This window comes from Puma concolor, chromosome B1 (genome assembly GCF_028749965.1).
Source record: "Puma concolor isolate L17-30 chromosome B1, mPumCon1.1.hap2, whole genome shotgun sequence".
NCBI classification, from domain to species: Eukaryota; Metazoa; Chordata; class Mammalia; order Carnivora; family Felidae; genus Puma; species Puma concolor.
In genome coordinates, this window is record NC_141670.1 from 75321379 (window position 1) to 75339005 (window position 17627).

Sequence of the window (17627 nt, forward strand, 5' to 3'; positions counted from 1 at the left end):
GGTGCCCCAATTATGTAACTTTTTAAAGCATCTGTCAATCAACACCAATCTGAACATCAATAGTTGAACATCAAATATTTTTTTGCAACTCCATGTGAAAGACTGGGGCAGTAGGGTTGACGATGACTTTTATGACAGAAAGATAAATATATTTTTTGTTCTTCTAAAAACTCAAACACTGATTACAGCTGAAATTCCATTTTGCAACTGTAATGAAAGGGAGTTAACAGAAACAAAAAACCTTCTATTTATCTCTCTTTAGGGTGACATTTTATTTTATTTATTTACTTTTTAATTGTTTATTTATTTTGGGAAGCCTGGGTGGCCCAGTCGGTTAAGTGCCTGACTTCAGCTCAGGTCATGATCACACAGTTCATGAGTTGGGCCCCGCGTCAGGCTCTGTGCTGACAGCTCACAGCCTAGAGCCTGCTTCGGATTCTGTGTCTCCCTCTCTCTCTGCTCCTCCTCTGCTTTCTGTCTCAAAAGTACAAAAACATTAAAAAAAATTAGAAAATCATTTTTAATTTTTTTAAAATTTATTTTTGAGAGAGAGAGAGAAAGAGAGAGAATGAGAGAGAGAACATGAGCGGGGAGGGGCAGAGAGAGAGAGAGACACAGACACACAGACACACACACACACACACACACACACACGGAATCCAAAGCAGGCTCCAGGCTCTGAGCTGTCAGCACAGAGCAGGATGAGGGGCTCTAACTCACAAACTGGGAGATCATGACCTAAGCTGAAGTTGGACGCTTAACTGACTGAGCTACCCAGGTGCCCCAGAAAATCATTTAAAAAAAAATGTTTATTTATTTTGAGAGCGAGCGAGCGAGCGAGCTTGTGTGCATGCCCGTGGGGGAGGGGCAGAAAGAGAAAGAGATTGAGAGAGAATCCCAAGCAGGCTCCACACTCAGCACAGAGCCCAACATGGGGCTTCATCTCACGACCATGAGATCATGATCTGAGTAGGAACCAAGACCCAGAGGCTTAACCAACTGAGCTGTAGGGTGACATCATTTTAATGTCCATAAACACATGCACCCCAGTGTTTATAGCAGCACTATCAACAATAGCCAGATTATGGAAAAAGCCTAATGTCCACTGACTGATGAACGGATAAAGAAGGCGTGGTATACATACATAATGGAATATTACTCGGTGATCATAAAGGATGAAATCAAAAGGCCATTTGCAACGTGGATGGAACTAGAGTGTATTATGCTAAGCGAAATTAAGTCAATCAGAGAAAGAAAAATATCATATGATATCACTCACATGTGTAATTTAAGAAACAAAACAGATGAACATAGGGGAAGGGAAGCAAAAACAAGATAAAAACAGAGAAGGAGACAAACCATAAGAGACTCTTAAATACAGAGAACAAACTTAGGGCTGCTGGAGGAGTGTTGGGTAGGGGTAAGGGGTAAATGGGTGAGGGGGAGTAAGGAGGGCACCTGTTGGGATGAGCACTGGGTGTCATATGTACGTGATGAATCACTGAATTCTACTCTCGAAATCATTATTACACTGTATGTTAACTAACTTGGATTTAAATTAAATTAAAATAAATAAATAAAGTCCGTGAAAGTTTATCTCAGAAGGTAAAGACTGAATTTACCTTATTTTCTTCTAGAAATTTCAACTTGATAGAAACATCATTGCGCATCTTATCGTATTTTTCCTTATGTGCTTGAAACAGATGCTGTGACTGCTCAATCTTTGGCAGGGTGTTTGCATCCCGTGGTCCAAGATTCAATTCTTCCAAATCAGTGCGATAGGCATCATATTCGATCCTGGAAAGAACAGAGTAAGTGAAGCATATTACAAAAACAGAGTGAAATAAATTCAGGAGGTAAGCTGGAAATACATGACAGTCTCATACATTAATAAATAACAATTCTCGTATATATTATACCTTATGCTTTTTTTTTTTTTTAAATTTTTTTTTTTTTCAACGTTTATTTATTTTTGGGACAGAGAGAGACAGAGCATGAACGGGCGAGGGGCAGAGAGAGAGGGAGACACAGAATCGGAAACAGGCTCCAGGCTCTGAGCCATCAGCCCAGAGCCCGACGCGGGGCTCGAACTCACGGACCGCGAGATCGTGACCTGGCTGAAGTCGGACGCTTAACCGACTGCGCCACCCAGGCGCCCCTCCAAAGTACAGTATTAACTGACATGCAGAGTTTCCAAAATTGAAAAACCAGTTTAAAAAACAGATGTCAAAACCTAACGCTAACAAGATCAAGTGATCTATCTCCCATGGGAATTGGTTAATACCAACAAAACAAAGCGAATTAAGATGGCAGACTTGAGGATGACATACTTTAAGTGGGAAAAGGAAGTTATATTGAAGGTCAGCATCCTTAAAGTATAATCTAGCCAGCAAGGCACAACAGAAATAAAATGCAAGCCACATATGTAACGTAAAATTTTCTAGCATTCACGTTAAAAGAATAAAAATTAATTTCACCTTTTAAACAAAAGATTTTATTTTACCCAATGTATCTATAATATTATCATTGTAACATGTAATCAATGTAAAAAAAACCTGTTACTGAACTATTTTACTTTTGGGGGTGGGCTAGTAGTGAATCTTTGAAATCCATTGTCTATATTTCACTTCTATCACATCTCAATGTAGGCTAACCACATTTCAAGTGCTAAACAGACATATGTGGCTAATGGCTACCATATGGGACAGAGCAACTCTGAATGGATTTCTGAAACATTAGTATTTACAACGTGACAGTGCCATCTATTATTGAGCACTTAACACCTTGTGCTCCTTAAAACACCTACTCCCTAATATTCTCCTACCACTAACTGAAATACTACCCACCACCATCACTCCATGATCACACAGCACCTCATGATGCCTCTGTCACAGTACTTGTGTAAATAGTACTACCTTGCTTATTAAACAGAGACTTATCTAGCAGTCTCTCCTGAAGAACAATGTGACCTCTGATTTAGTCAAAATCAGCATTACAAAGCTTATGCCGTAGAACTAAAGCTCTTTATTCAAGTATCCAGAGTACAATCTATATCTCCTATTCTGGCAATTAAGAATATTTTAAACAACATAAACTATATCACATATGTGACTTGAGAAAGAACACATCGGTCCCTTGTACTGAGTTTAATTTATTTTTATCTTATACTGAATTTAACAAACTTGAACTTTCAGGGCCAAGAGAATCATTCATTCATTCACTGGCACATTCAACAAATATTAAGTGAGCACCTTCTATGTTCCTGGCACTGTACTAGAAACCAGAGCTCTAAAGATGAATAGATAAAAGTTTATCTTCAAGAAGCTTGCAGTTTAGAAGGAGAGAAGCTCTTAAACAGCTATAACAAAATGAGACAATGGTAACTGCCATGAGGGAGGGAGAATAAGGCAGGGTGGAAATCAAGAGGAAGAGTTGCCTAATTAGGTATCTCAGAACAGAATTAAAACACCACAATTAAATTTTAAAGGATGGTAAAAGCTTCCAAGGTGGACTGGGGCAGGGAAATAGAGCAATCCAGGAAGAGAACAGTACGTACAAAAGCAAAGAATTGTAAGATACCATGATACATTTGGGAAGTAATTCACTATGTTAGAACCTGAAGCTGGAACATGATAATGGAAGGAATTAAAGTCAGACAGGTAGGCAGGACTGCCATTATGCGGGGCCTATAGACAATGTCAAACGGAATCAGATTTAATCCAGTAGGTCAAGTAGTGATGGGAAGCCACTTAGGAACTCTGATGTAGAAAGTAACATGTTCTATCTATTCAGAATAGAAGGATGGCTCTAGTGGTAAAAAATGGAGGATGGACTAGAGGAGATTAAGAAACAGAAAGAAGAAACCAAATAGAAGACCATGGGCAAAAGACAAATGAGTCACGGAATCAGGACAATGGCAGTGGGGCTAAAAAGGGGAGACAGATATTAAAAATTTAGGAAGCAAGACTGACTTAGTAATGATAACAAATTAAATTCCATGGGTTTCTAGCCAAACTGAAACCACTCTGATCTTTGCTGGCTCTAATGTCTTGAACTAGATGTTTTTACCTTTCCGCTCTAGTTTTTCATCTATAAAGGAGAATAACAATCTTCACAAAATAATCATGTAAAGTACTTAGGATACCTGGTAATAACTAATATCTTTAGAGTGCTTATTATTATGGCCAAATTAGAAGGGAGCTAGCCAGAAGCAAATATACTAAAAACAATAAAAAATGAAAGAAAAAAACAATGAAAGAACAAAAATAGTGATACATGGTGATTTAATGTGAAGACAAATATCCTTCATTAGTCTTAGAGAACATTTCTAAACAAGAAGATTAATTTCAACATATTCAAGGTTACAATACTGACCTTATATCCCTTAATTTTTACATCCAGAGTTTGTAGATGGTATCAAAGTAAAACTTTCCATAAGAGCTTCTCTAACAGTGCTCATTACCAATAAGAGAAGCACACTAAATTTTCAAAATGCAACTCTTCACTTCAAGGGTGCCAGTCTGAACTGAATCCATATCTATAGTTAGTGATAGTTGGTTACTCTATGGCTTATGTAAAACTTCTAGAGAACAGGTGTTGACATCTGAAAAGTCCTGACCACAAATGACTCCCTTGTTGGTGCTGCTATGGAGAAGTGCTGAATGGGCTGTTATAAGATTTTCTATACACGAAGCACCAGAGGGCTAGGAAATACTTGTACACAATGCATAATAGGGAGCATTAAAAGGCCACCCGGACATTTGCCTAAATTGCCACTTTTTGTGCTGATCAAATAGCTGACCCTTGCCCTAAAAGTCAGTAAATTCTGGTTTTGACAGAGAAGAAAATTCAGCTACTGAGAAACTTTTAATCTGGGATTCTTTTTTAATGTTATCCCTCTGTAGGCAGAGGTTGTCTAAAGGTTTTCTGATAAGTACATATAACCTGATTTATAACTCTGTTCAAAAGTTTCAAATAAACCTATATAATGGATAGACTGAGATCTTTTATCACATTGCACTTTAAACATCAGATATCTCAATATAAGACGTGAAAATTATTATTATTTTTAAAGATTTTATTTATTTTTTTTTTTAATTTTTTTTTCAACTTTTTTTTTTAAATTTATTTTTGGGACAGAGAGAGACAGAGCATGAATGGGGGAGGGGCAGAGAGAGAGGGAGACACAGAATCAGAAACAGGCTCCAGGCTCTGAGCCATCAGCCCAGAGCCTGACGTGGGGCTCGAACTCACGGGCCGCGAGATTGTGACCTGGCTGAAGTCGGACGCTTAACCGACTGCGCCACCCAGGTGCCCCTAAAGATTTTATTTTTAAGTAATCTCTACACCCAACATGGGGCTCAAACTCACAACCCTGAGATCCAGAGCTGCACGCTCCACCAACTGAGCCAGCCAGGCGCCTTATATTTTTTAAAATAGATATGAAAATGTGAGATAAATCCAGTTCAAATTTGAGGCTGAATGATCAAAAGTAAAAGGTAGAAAGCTAATGGGCTCTCATTTTGGCTTTGAAATTGGCTCCAAATGAGCAAACCTTTTAATCTCCAGAGGCTTTTCTCCTCTACAAATTAAACAAAAAATGATCTGTGTGCTGTTCAGTGCCTTATCTAATGAATTTGTCTTTCTCTAATACAGGTAAGTATTAAGAAAAAAAATTTTTTTAAGTAAGCTATATGTCCAAGGTGAGGCTTGAACTCATGATCCCAAGATCAAGAGTTGCATGCTCTACCAACTGAGTCAGCCAGGCACCCCATTATATGGGTTAATTAATTTATATTTAAAATTTTATTTTATTTTAGCGAGAGAGCGCAAGCGCGCAGGAGTTGTGGAGAGGGGTAGAGGGAGGGAGGGAGGGAGGGGGGGAGAGAGAGAGAGAGAGAGAGAGAGAGAGAGAGAGAGAGAGAATGAGAATGAGAATGAATCTCAAGCAGGCTCCACACTCAGCATGGAGCAATGTGGGGTTTGATCCCATAACCCTGGGATCATGACCCGAGCCGAAATCAAGAGTTAGACACTCAACCAACTGAGCCACCCAGGCACTCCTATTTTTCTGTTAAGGTTTATTTATTTTGAGAAAGAGAGAGAGAGAGAGCACACACATGGATGTAGAGAGAGGGGGAGAGAGAGAATACCGAGCAGGGTCCTGTCTGTCAGCACAGAGCCTAACGTGGGGCTCCATCTCACGAACTGCAAGATCATGACCTGAGCCCAAATCAAGAGTCAGATGCTTAACTGACTGAGCCACACAGGCTCCCCTGGGTTAGTATTTTTAAAAGCATCTTAGAAATAAAGGCTGAAGAGAAAGATTTTACATGCTTAAAATAAAACATATTTTAAAACATACTAAACAAAAATATATTTTAGGCACTAAAAACGTATTTCAGGATAGGTGGACAATTACAAAGTACAGAAACAGAAACTAGATTCCTGTAGTTCTTTACTGGGAGGTGATAGTGGGTAATTTTGGAATAAGAGAATTTTTATCTTCAAAACCCACAAATATTAAAACAATCTGAAACAACAGAAAATAAGAATGCTTAAAATAATTAAAGAGATAAAAGGAAGATTCACTATAAACAAATTAGGGCATTATTCCAAGGAACAGATTTGGAAAAGAACCAAATAAAATTTATAAAAATAAAATAATATACATAATATTCCTTTGAAAAATATAGACAATGTCCACAAAAAGATTTAAATGGAGACTGGAGAACCAATTACTAAGAGTGTTATTGAAGGGATTCCTATTGAAGGGTATCTTACTAAGAAATTCCTTCAGTGTTACTGATAGACTCCTTCAGTTTATTTTTTTCCACCTTCTGATTTTAATACTGTGTTAAGATAAGGAAAAGTAAAAAACCAAGTCTAAAACCTAAATAAGGCACACAACCCCATCTCTACCCTTCTACCAAACACCCGCAGCTATTTATCTTGACCTTCATTTCCAAGTCATTAAGAGTCACGTTAATACTAAACCTAAAATTACAAACACAGAATAAGACAGAAGCATCTGTTCTTGTGAAAAGATTAAAAGTTAACTTCCCAAGGGTTTTGGACTTTTACTTATGTAAGGCATAAGGAAACATATACTTCAGAATAAGCACTCAAAGACTAGAGAGATGACTTTAGTTTTCATGGCCATTTGTCATGTCATATTAGGGCAAGGGGCCAAATACTTCTAAAAGGTATAGTTTGCACTTATTTTCAACGATGCTATAAAAAGTTTAACAGAAAATAAGGATTTCAAGTATTTAGAGGAAAAAAAAAACCTCAAAGGAAATCAGAATGAATGGGAGAAAAACTGGGCTGGAAATCAAAAGTTAAAAAATGCTATCACTGATCTGTTACTTTTTAGATCTTTGTTAAGTATTTATTAAAATGTACTTAGGGGCGCCTGGGTGGCGCAGTCGGTTAAGCGTCCGACTTCAGCCAGGTCACGATCTCGCGGTCCGGGAGTTCGAGCCCCGCGTCGGGCTCTGGGCTGATAGCTCAGAGCCTGGAGCCTGCTTCCGATTCTGTGACTCCCTCTCTCTCTGCCCCTCCCCCCTTCATGCTCTGTCTCTCTCTGTCCCAAAATAAATAAACGTTGAAAAAAAAAAATTTAAAAAAAAAAAAAAAAAAAAAAAATAAAATGTACTTAGGTTACCTAACAGGGGAGTTATGAGATAGAGGAATAATGAGTGTATGTGTGTGTGTATAAAATGTATGAAAACACTGCATTCAAACAGCTCTGAAAATAAGTAAAAGGTAAAATACGAAAGAGTTCGAAGCTGGTCATAGCCTAGATAAACGGAAGACCAGGCAGTTGGTATCCAAAACACAAACAAAATCACGAAAGCAGGTATGAGCTTGTACACTGAAGAGAAAGTGAAACTACGTCTGCTGTTGCACTGCTCCTACTGGGAAGCAGCAGTAAGAAGGCTGAAAAGATAGGCTTAGGCCAGACTGTGGAGAGCATCTAGTATCTACCTGGTAGAACACAAGGCCCTTGTCCTCTTCTAAGGAAGCTGGAGCTGGGAGATCCTCCACCTCCCTATTCTCTAGCAGGCAGGGTTGGGCACATGACCAAGGTTCAATCAGACACTCTCTAGGCAATGAAGCAAAGTATTCAGGGGCCTTTTGGAAATGACGTATGGTAGCGGTGGCAACATCAAGTACCAGAGGTACCCAGCATTGAGGTCCTAATTAGATTCTTCTGAGGCATTACCTTGACTTTGGTTCCTGCTTGTTTCTAGAATCTGTTCTCCTGCCTTTCTATTAGTTCTATGAGCTATCCTATAACCTTCTACTGCATTCTTTTTCTGGGTTGACTTCTATCACATGCAATCTAAGACCTTAAATGAATTATGTACCATCTGCAAACAGAGAATATAATGAAAATTTACACCTACCTCGCACTTTCATATTGTTTCACAGTCATTAATGTATCTTCAATTGTTTTATTCACCAAAGTGTTCACACTGGCAATAAAAAAATTAATGGCTCCAAGAAGAGTCTCTCCATTTTTTGCCAGTAGCTTCTGGGTATCTGCATTATAGCCAAATTCTTCCTAAAACAAAAAAGTCACCTTAACTTATCCACTAATAAGTTAGTGAATGCGACCAAAAAAATCTCAAACATATCACTAATGGGAAAATATTTGATTTAAAATACTTAGCTATAGAAGTTTTTTTTTACTTTTTTAATGTTTATTTATTTATGTATTTTGAGGAGGGGGGTGGGGTACAGAGAGAGAGAGAGAGAGAGAGAGAGAGAATCCCAAACAGGCTCTGCACTGACACTGCAGACATAGGGCTTAATTACATGAACTGTGAGATCATGACCTGAGCCGAAATCAAGAGTCAGATGTTTGACTGACTGAAGCCCACCCAGGCGCCCCAGAAGTTTTTTCATTTAATGTTTAAATAAACGGAAATCTAAATCACAGCTAGCTAGCTATATAGTTACCAAAAAAGTTTAATAAACCAAAATTGCCATCAGCTCAGATGTATAGCTAAAATTAAATGATTTTGAAAGTTAAACTACTTGAAATAGAAAGAATATTTTCATTTCCATGTTTTGTTTCTACTATACTATAAGCACAGCTGTTAAAAAGAAAAATATAGCAGATTATTAATCAAAGAAAACTATAACTTTCACAACCAAATTAGGTTAACAATTGACTAAAACTTTCAGCCATAAGACAGATTGCAATTTTTGTGTTTTGACATAATCTCCTCAGTCTATAAATATTAACAATGTACGTTTCTTTGTAAACTCAGTGACTAGTTGACTCCCAAGCTCAGGTCTATGTAGGTGCACGGCTGGGGAAGGATCACTCAACACCAGTTTGAGCACATTCTCTCTGAATAAACTGAGTCTTGGCTTAGAAAATATTACATATAACTCCTTCAGATATGGCAAGTTGTAACTCTAATTTTCAAACTTGGACTGGTTTTCTAGTCCAAGTTTGATTAATTAACCTATTATGAGGACACATCTGACCAAATAAAAACTTTGGTCATATCTTCAGAGTTCTGAAGTTATGAAACACTTTTTAATTTCAGCTGAAAAAACATATAACATTATATTAAATATTAGAAAATGCAAGTTTAATGTTAGTGCTACAGATATAATTCAATTTCTAGGTGATAAAATATTCAATACTAATAAATAGCAAGAAAGTAAGATTATCTTTATTGTGCTAAAAGCATTTTCCATTTAAGAGACATCCACGTAACTGTTTACTCTGGAATCACTCTTCAAGATTTTAGAAACCTTGATTTGTAAATATTGGCAGATACAGGATTACATAAAGGGAGTATCAATTAATGTATATAAAAACGAAAATGAAAGGCAGGACAGCTGAAGCTTTTTGGCATCAAGTATTTACAAGCTAAGTTATATACTGAAGACTATATGTTACTGGAAGTATGAGCGCCTGGGTGGCTCAGTCAGTTAAGCGTCTGACTCTCGATTTCACATCAGGTCATGATCTCGTGGTCATGAGATCAAGCATGAGCCCCACATCAGGCTGGGTGTGAAGCCTGCTTAAGATTCTATCTCTCCTCTCCATCTGCCCTTCCCCTGCTCACTCTCTTGCTCTCTCTGTCCAAAACAAACAAGCAAACAAAAATGCTACTAGAAGTAGAATAATACAAGAGAAAACAAGCTTTGTGCAGTGGCAGTATTGTAGCCAATGAGGTTTATCCGAGGAGCTATTGTTGCTAACACAAGAGAAAACATTTTTACAACTTTTAGAAAAAGTTCACATAACATACTACAAGTACTTATTATCTTTGGCATTCATTAAGAGACACAGGGTAAAATTAAAAATTCTATAAATAAGAGGAAGAAAAATACGAAGTTAAACTGGTGTTAATACCATGGTTCATAAAAAATAAGAAAGCCTTTTCTACTCACTGTATAACAAAGTATATATGATTAAAACATACCCCTGTAACACTGTTCATATCTAAAACTTCTCAACATCCACAATTTTACATTATTAACACTGAAAATGCCACAGGTCCTAACTTAACCAGAGAGATCTATACAACCTAGAAGACTACTCTTTTACTAAAAACAAACAAATAAAAAAACCCCAGAGTGTACTAAGGCGAAACAGCAGCAGAGTGAAAAGTTGTAAAGCAGAATTTGGAATACTGTATTTACAATAACAAAACAGGCCTAAATTCAAAGCAGATAGGAAGAGTAAACTCCACTGTTCTGTTTCACAAATATAAATCCCACCTGTAATTCTGTGAATATAAAACTTAAGGTTTTAATGTATAATTTGAACACTAGCTAGAATAAAAGGGCTTTTTTAATAGTAAGGTACAAGAGACATAGTAATAAAAAGATATACAACTGGGACGCCAGAAAGAAATGAATATATTATGTATATGCATTATAAAGAAACACATAAATTAAGTATGCTCTTTTATAATTAAGTATGCTCTTTTGGCACTGAAAATAAGTAAAACACGATTTGATTCATAAACTTCCTTTAGTTGATAAGTTGTCTCAGTATTTCTGGTTGGGCAGGGACATTTTATACATTGTACACTGCCTTCACAATTACAAATAAACTATACATAAAGTAATCAAAGGGTGTATGCATTAAGAACAGGGCCCTGGTTCTAATCTGCTACTGAACAGCGAAGGCCAATACAATTCCTTAATCTCGATATTTGTTTGCTTTATACAGAGAAAGAATAAAGTTTCAAAACATTTCAATTTTTTTTCTCTTTAGCAGCTCCTACATCATTTACAATATTTACCAGATGTAAATGACCACTATTTCCCATTAAACTTATACATTAGGACCAAATAATAGAAATGGCCACTGGATCTAAAACCTCCAATTTTAGTACTATAAATTATTACCTACTTAATAACAAGTGGGTTAATTTAAACCATGCAAAGCAATAAAAAATTAGTCTCACAGGTACTAACTGATAATTGACAATATTACGGACTGTGTGAAATCCCCTAATCTTGAAGTGTATGTTACTTTCTAAACTGAGAAAAAACAACTTAATGAGGTGCCATGGTGGAACACAACTGGGAGTCAGAGGCACATAAATGGTAAAAATCGAGTCTGGGAATTCAGTCTGGGATTTCCTACCCTGATTCTGGTGACTGGATTTGTCTCTTTTATGAATAACTCAAATTGTTTTTGTGTCAATTTCTTAGTAATAAAATGAAGATAATTCCCTTACAAGTTTGATAGGAAGCGTAATAAGAGAACCTTCATAAAGTTTCTGACAGATGACAGGCATTCAATAAAGTTCCATCTCCTGTCCCCCTCAGATCTGTTTTCTCTACTGCTGGATACTGGTTGTTTCTCCAGAAAATGAAAGAACTGAACTGATCTTTAAAATCTTCCTTCCCAAATGCCACAATCCCCAAACAGCCATCATAACCATCATACTTTCTTCCGTGCCACTACGTGCGATGCCTGTGCTAAGTATTGTCAATGAATCTCCTGTCCTAAGGCAGAAGGAAGTGAACACCAGCTCTTCATCACTGAACTCTATAAACTGTTTTTCAAGAACAATCCATTGGCAAAGAAGAGAGTTATTTTGCTGCCTTGCATAATTGATCCTGATTACCAAAAGAAAGAAAACTGGATTGATAAGGAAGAGGTTGCCTGGAATATAGGCAACCTCTTAGGGCATCTCTTAGCACTACCAGGCCCTGTGACTAATGTCAATGGAAACTACAAAAACCCATTTCAATCAGGACTACCAATGACCTGGACCCTTCAGGAATGAAGGTCTGGGTCATCCCACCAGGCAAAGAACCATGAAAGGCTGAGGTGCTAGAGCCAATGTAATATGGAATGGGTAGTGGAAGAAGCTAAGACCTTGTAACAATTTCTACAACTGAGGACAACTGTTCTATTTTGTTGTTAATATGTGTGTGTATATAAAGCAAATAACTTTGTTTTCTTCCCTCTCTTATCCCCTTAGCATACAACATAAGATATATTATTAATTTTACATCGTAGAACTTAACTTAAAGGACATCAAGGAAAAAAGTGAATGTCACTCAAGAACTTTGCATCCTCTTCTGGGGAATAGGTTACTGAGTCTTTGATAGTATGCAGGATAGTCATATCACGTTAGGTGAAAGTAAGACTTTGTTACTGTCTTTATTTGGAGATTAAGTATGGCTTAATGATGATGGTTAATTTTATGTGTCAACTTGATTAAAGTGTCCGGTTATTTGGTCAAATACCAGTCTAGATGCTGCTATGAAGGTACAGATTTTGGGGGTGCCTGGCTCGCTCAGTTGGAACAGTGTACAACTCTGATCTTGAGATTGTGAGTTCAAGTCCCATGTTGGGTGTAGAGATTACTTAAAGATAAAATCTTAGAATAACAAGATACAGATTTTGTTGATGTGATTAACATTTACAATAATAAACATTCCAGATATGATTTAAAGTTGACTTTCAAGAGATTATTCTCCATAATATGAATGGATTTCATTTAATCAGTTCTTCCAAGCAAAAAGGTTGAGGCTTCCTGTAGGAGAATTTTGCCTTAAGATGGGGACATTAGAAATCTGGCCTGAGGGGCGCCTGGGTGGCGCAGTCGGTTAAGCGTCCGACTTCAGCCAGGTCACGATCTCGCGGTCCGTGAGTTCGAGCCCCGCGTCGGGCTCTGGGCTGATGGCTCAGAGCCTGGAGCCTGTTTCCGATTCTGTGTCTCCCTCTCTCTCTGCCCCTCCCCCGCTCATGCTCTGTCTCTCTCTGTCCCCAAAATAAATAAACGTTGAAAAAAAAAAAAAAATTAAAAAAAAAAAAAAAAGAAATCTGGCCTGAGTTTCTACACGACTGACCTACCTTTAGGATTTCAGACTTGCCAAGTCCCACAACTGGGTGAGCCAATGCCTTAAAATAAATGTGTGTGTGCTGGTGTGTGTGTGTGTGTACAGTGTGTGTTATGTACACATCTCCTATTGGTTTTCTCTGGAAAATCCCGATACAAAAATATCCACCCTATAAATACTGACTCCAAATTTCATAGTCTCTAATAGGTTCTAGTTTACCATTATTTTTTTTTTTAAATTTTTTTTTTTTTTCAACTTTTATTTATTTTTGGGACAGAGAGAGACAGAGCATGAACGGGGGAGGGGCAGAGAGAGAGGGAGACACAGAATCGGAAACAGGCTCCAGGCTCCGAGCCATCAGCCCAGAGCCTGATGCGAGCCTGACGCGGGGCTCGAACTCACGGACCGCGAGATCGTGACCTGGCTGAAGTTGGACGCTTAACCGACTGCGCCACCCAGGCGCCCCTACCATTATTTTTATATTTATAAACACCAGTTAGAATGTTCAATCCAATAAATTTTCTATTTCTTACATTATTTCCTTCAAATCACTTCTGCATACACATTGGACTTTAGCATTTGTTCACTAACAAATCATATCAAGTATGTTTTGGAGTATAAGCATCATAAAAGAAGAATATAGTATGTCTTTTTAGCAAACTAGGATAGTCTAAATTCTTGTTTAAAAATGCTGCATGATGGTGTCATGCCTATTAAACTACTAACTAGATAAAACTACCTGTGATGATTAATTTTACATGTCAACTTGCCTGGGCTATGATGTCCAGATGTTTGGTCAAATATTATTCTGGATGTTTCAGTGAAGGTGTTTTTTGAATGAGAGTAATATTTAAATTGGTGGAGTGCAAAAGCAGTAAAGCAGACTGTCCTCTGCAATGTGGGTGGGTCTCATCCAATCACCTGACCTCCCTAGAGGAAAAAGGAATTCTGCTAACAGACTGCCTTCGGACTCAAACTGCAACTCACATTCCTTGAGTCTCCAGTCGGCCAGCCTACCCTACAGGTTTTAGATGTACCAACGCTCCATAGTGCTGTGAACCAATCTCTTAAAATACATCTTTCTGCATATCTACATATCCTATTGGTTCTGTTTGTGTAGAGAACTGGACTAATATAGTACCACATTTCCTTTTTGTCCTTAAAAACTCATTGGCTCTTGAATTTAAGAAAACTCATCTAATATCTCATCATCAGAAGACTCATAAACTGAGATTTCACTTGTTATTATCTATTTTGTCATCACCGTTGAGTATCTTTGCTGCTGTCTCTTTGCAGTCATCTTCTGATTTGTCTAGTAATTGTGAAATATCTTCCTCTGGTAGTATCTTCTCTTTGCCATTATGGGAAAAAAAGGAAAAATTCTACATTTTCAACTATGTTGCATAAACCTTAAAAAAAAAACTGCAGAAACAGTTTCTTCAGATTTCATTTTGGAAACACAAATACTTATCTCTCTATTTCACTTTTTCTAGGCAATGCTATCATTCTTTTATTTTCTTATGATCTTGGTAATTTTTAACATGGTTGGAAATAACTGATGAGTAATGATGAAATAATTCCTAAGATGATGAAAGAGCAAAATGTTTTAAGTAGCAAAATATGATCATTAAGATCCCATTCTGTGTCTTTGATTTCCAATGGACCCGTATGGTAGTGGTAAGATAAAAAGTTGTATTCTGTTAAAAAAAAAAAAAAAAAAAGGAATAAGTACATTTTCTCACTGGACTAAAACTCATAAAATATCAATCCCTGCAAAGGGTTAGAAATGTTCAAATAAGAAATTCAAAAATTAGAGGCACCTCAGTGGCTTAACTGAGTTAAGCATCCGATTCTTGATCTCAGCTCAGGTCTTGATCTCAGGGTCAAGTTCAGGCCCCTCACTGGGCTCTGCACTGGGCATGAAGCCTACTTTAAAAAAAAACCAAGAAACTCGGGCGCCTGGGTGGCTCAGTCAGTTGAGTGTTCGACTTTGGCTCAGGTCATCATCTTGCAGTTCCTGAGTTCGAGTCCCGTGTCAGGCTCTGTGTTGACAGTTCAGAGTCTGGAGCCTGCTTCTGATTCTGTGTCTCCCTCTCTCTCTCTGCCCCTCTCCTGCTCACGCTGTCTCTGTCTCTCAAAGATGAATAAACGTTAAAAAAAAAAAAACTCAAAAATTCAAACTGGGTCCAATGGATGTGAATACTGAGGATTAACCTCTCAGTTCTATAAAAACAACAAAAACAAAAGGATCTGACATCTAGAAAAGATATCAAAGGTACCTACTACTAGCTAAGACAGAGCATTAAATGAGCTAATACATAGATAAACCACTTAGAATAGTATTCGGCACATAGTAAACTCCTAATCTGTGTTAACTACTATAATTAACAGGGTCTACTGAATGTAGCATTACTGAGAACACTGAGAACACTGTTGCAGCACTTCTGCAGATCCTGTACCCTGGCTACCTCCTTCCATACTGTGGGGCTTTTTCTCTAGATCACAGACCCTCTAAATATTCTACTTACAAGGGATAGCCAAAAGGCCACTGAGAAACATAGACAGGCCTGGTAGCTCCTTCCTGTGCACATGCATAGGTGAGCTCCACCCAGAGGTGCCCCCTCCTGGCCTCACTGTCTGTACATGACCTTGGCTACTAAACAAAACAAAATAAATACGTGTGTGTCCGTATGTATAAAATACAAATAAATTCTATATATAAAATACAATTTTCAGCTCTACCTCTTATTTGTTTTGTGATCTTATAAAAATTACCTAACCTCTCTTGGCTTCAGTTTCCTCATCTATAAAATGGGGATAACATTTCTTGCAGTCTTGCTACATAAATTATATGATATAATGGCTATAAAGCACCCAGATCATTACAGTGAAATTGTGGACACCCAATAATCGCAGCTGTTATGATTAATTAGCTTCCCAAATATTAGATTAGCTCTTTTTGTCTATCTAATGACTCAGAATTGAATCTCAGTATTCTTCGCTATTATGATACATATTGCCATGTCTAGCCAAACTTTCTTTTCCAAGACTGTAGATATTATCAAATACCTTAATGCTCTAAATTATCTAACTCTTCAAGTTAGATGTCTGTAGGAAAGGGATTTTGCACCTTTTGGCTCCAGGTGAGGAAAAAAAAAAAAAAAGACATCAAAGAAAACACTTCATATATCTTAAGAAATTCTTAGGAATTCTTTGCTGAATGCTTATAGGGATATATACAGAAAAATGATTTCATAATTATTCTAAAATTCTTAATTTCTAAAATTCACAATTCCTATTAATGAGTCAGCAAAAGTATATTATGAATCCAGTCAAGCACGTTACTATTTGTTCAAGATACTTGGACAACTGGTAAGAGATTTTCAATAGGTACCTGAATTTACTTTTTATCCATGCTCACATACACAGAGCTATGATTCTTTCTAGATTCAAGCAGGTTGAGTACTTTCCTTTTCCTTTGCTCTAACCAAGTTCCCTTCCCCTGAAACCTCCAGCTGACATCTCCGGTCACTTGGGCCTTATTAAAAATCATATAAAATATCTTGAAAGAACACCTCAATATTCCAGTTTTATTAAGAGTTAAGCAAATCAGAAACATAGCAAATTATATCTTGGAATACTATTGCCGTTCTCCTCCTCCACACTCTCCAATAGTTATTTAAAATAATCTTACATGGAGTTCTAGGGACTTCAAACTCAGGTCAGCAAATGCATCTCCAAGTTGCCTTTGGGTATGCACCATCTGGAAAAGCTGGGTCGACAGTGTCTGAGCCAGTCTTAAAATGTTTTCATATTTTTTCTTGTTATCTCTTAATATATCAATCTGAGCTTCAAGTTCAAGGTCCACAGTTCTTGATCCACGGCCTAGCTTCTCAGAGATAATTTGTCGAGTACACTAAAAGTGGAAAGATGCACTTTGTTTAGGAAGAAAAAAAAAAAAAAAAGAACAAAAGAGAAAAGAGTAATATAGGATCCAAAGTACTAATGCTAGAGCATTTGGCATATAGCATTTTTGGCTTCAAACAAGCTACCCTTAAAAAAACTGAAAACTATCAGTCCACTTAGAAGTTCACTCAGACTCAAATAAACTTACCAGTAATATCTACTATTACTAATCAGAGCAAGTTTTTTTTTTTTAATGTTTTTTAAATTTATTTTTGAGAGACAGAGCACGAGCAGGGAAGGGCAGAGAAAGAGAGGGAAACACAGAAGCCGAAGCAGGCTCCAGGCTCCGAGCTGTCAGCACAGAGCCCGACACGGAGCTC

General features: G+C 37.4%; 1 protein-coding gene and 1 non-coding gene across 10 annotated transcripts in view; one reads left to right on the top strand and one right to left on the bottom strand.

The window, feature by feature from the left end:
• ARFIP1 (ARF interacting protein 1) overlaps positions 1 to 17627 on the bottom strand; it is a 129410-nt gene that overhangs the window by 28368 nt on the left and 83415 nt on the right. For 8 of the 9 annotated variants that reach the window (XM_086704105.1, XM_025921821.2, XM_086704104.1 and 5 more), the window contains 3 exons: positions 17036 to 17257; positions 8412 to 8569; positions 1623 to 1797 (listed from right to left, as the gene is read on the bottom strand). In XM_086704105.1, coding sequence (XP_086560231.1) covers positions 1623 to 1797; positions 8412 to 8569; positions 17036 to 17257 — 555 coding nt within the window. The remainder of the gene's footprint in view (positions 1 to 1622; positions 1798 to 8411; positions 8570 to 17035; positions 17258 to 17627) is intronic. The other variant, XM_086704106.1, reaches the window with a different exon arrangement.
• LOC112859102 (U4 spliceosomal RNA) lies at positions 10170 to 10316 on the top strand. The gene has a single exon (XR_003223422.1). It is a non-coding gene; the product is annotated as a U4 spliceosomal RNA (small nuclear RNA).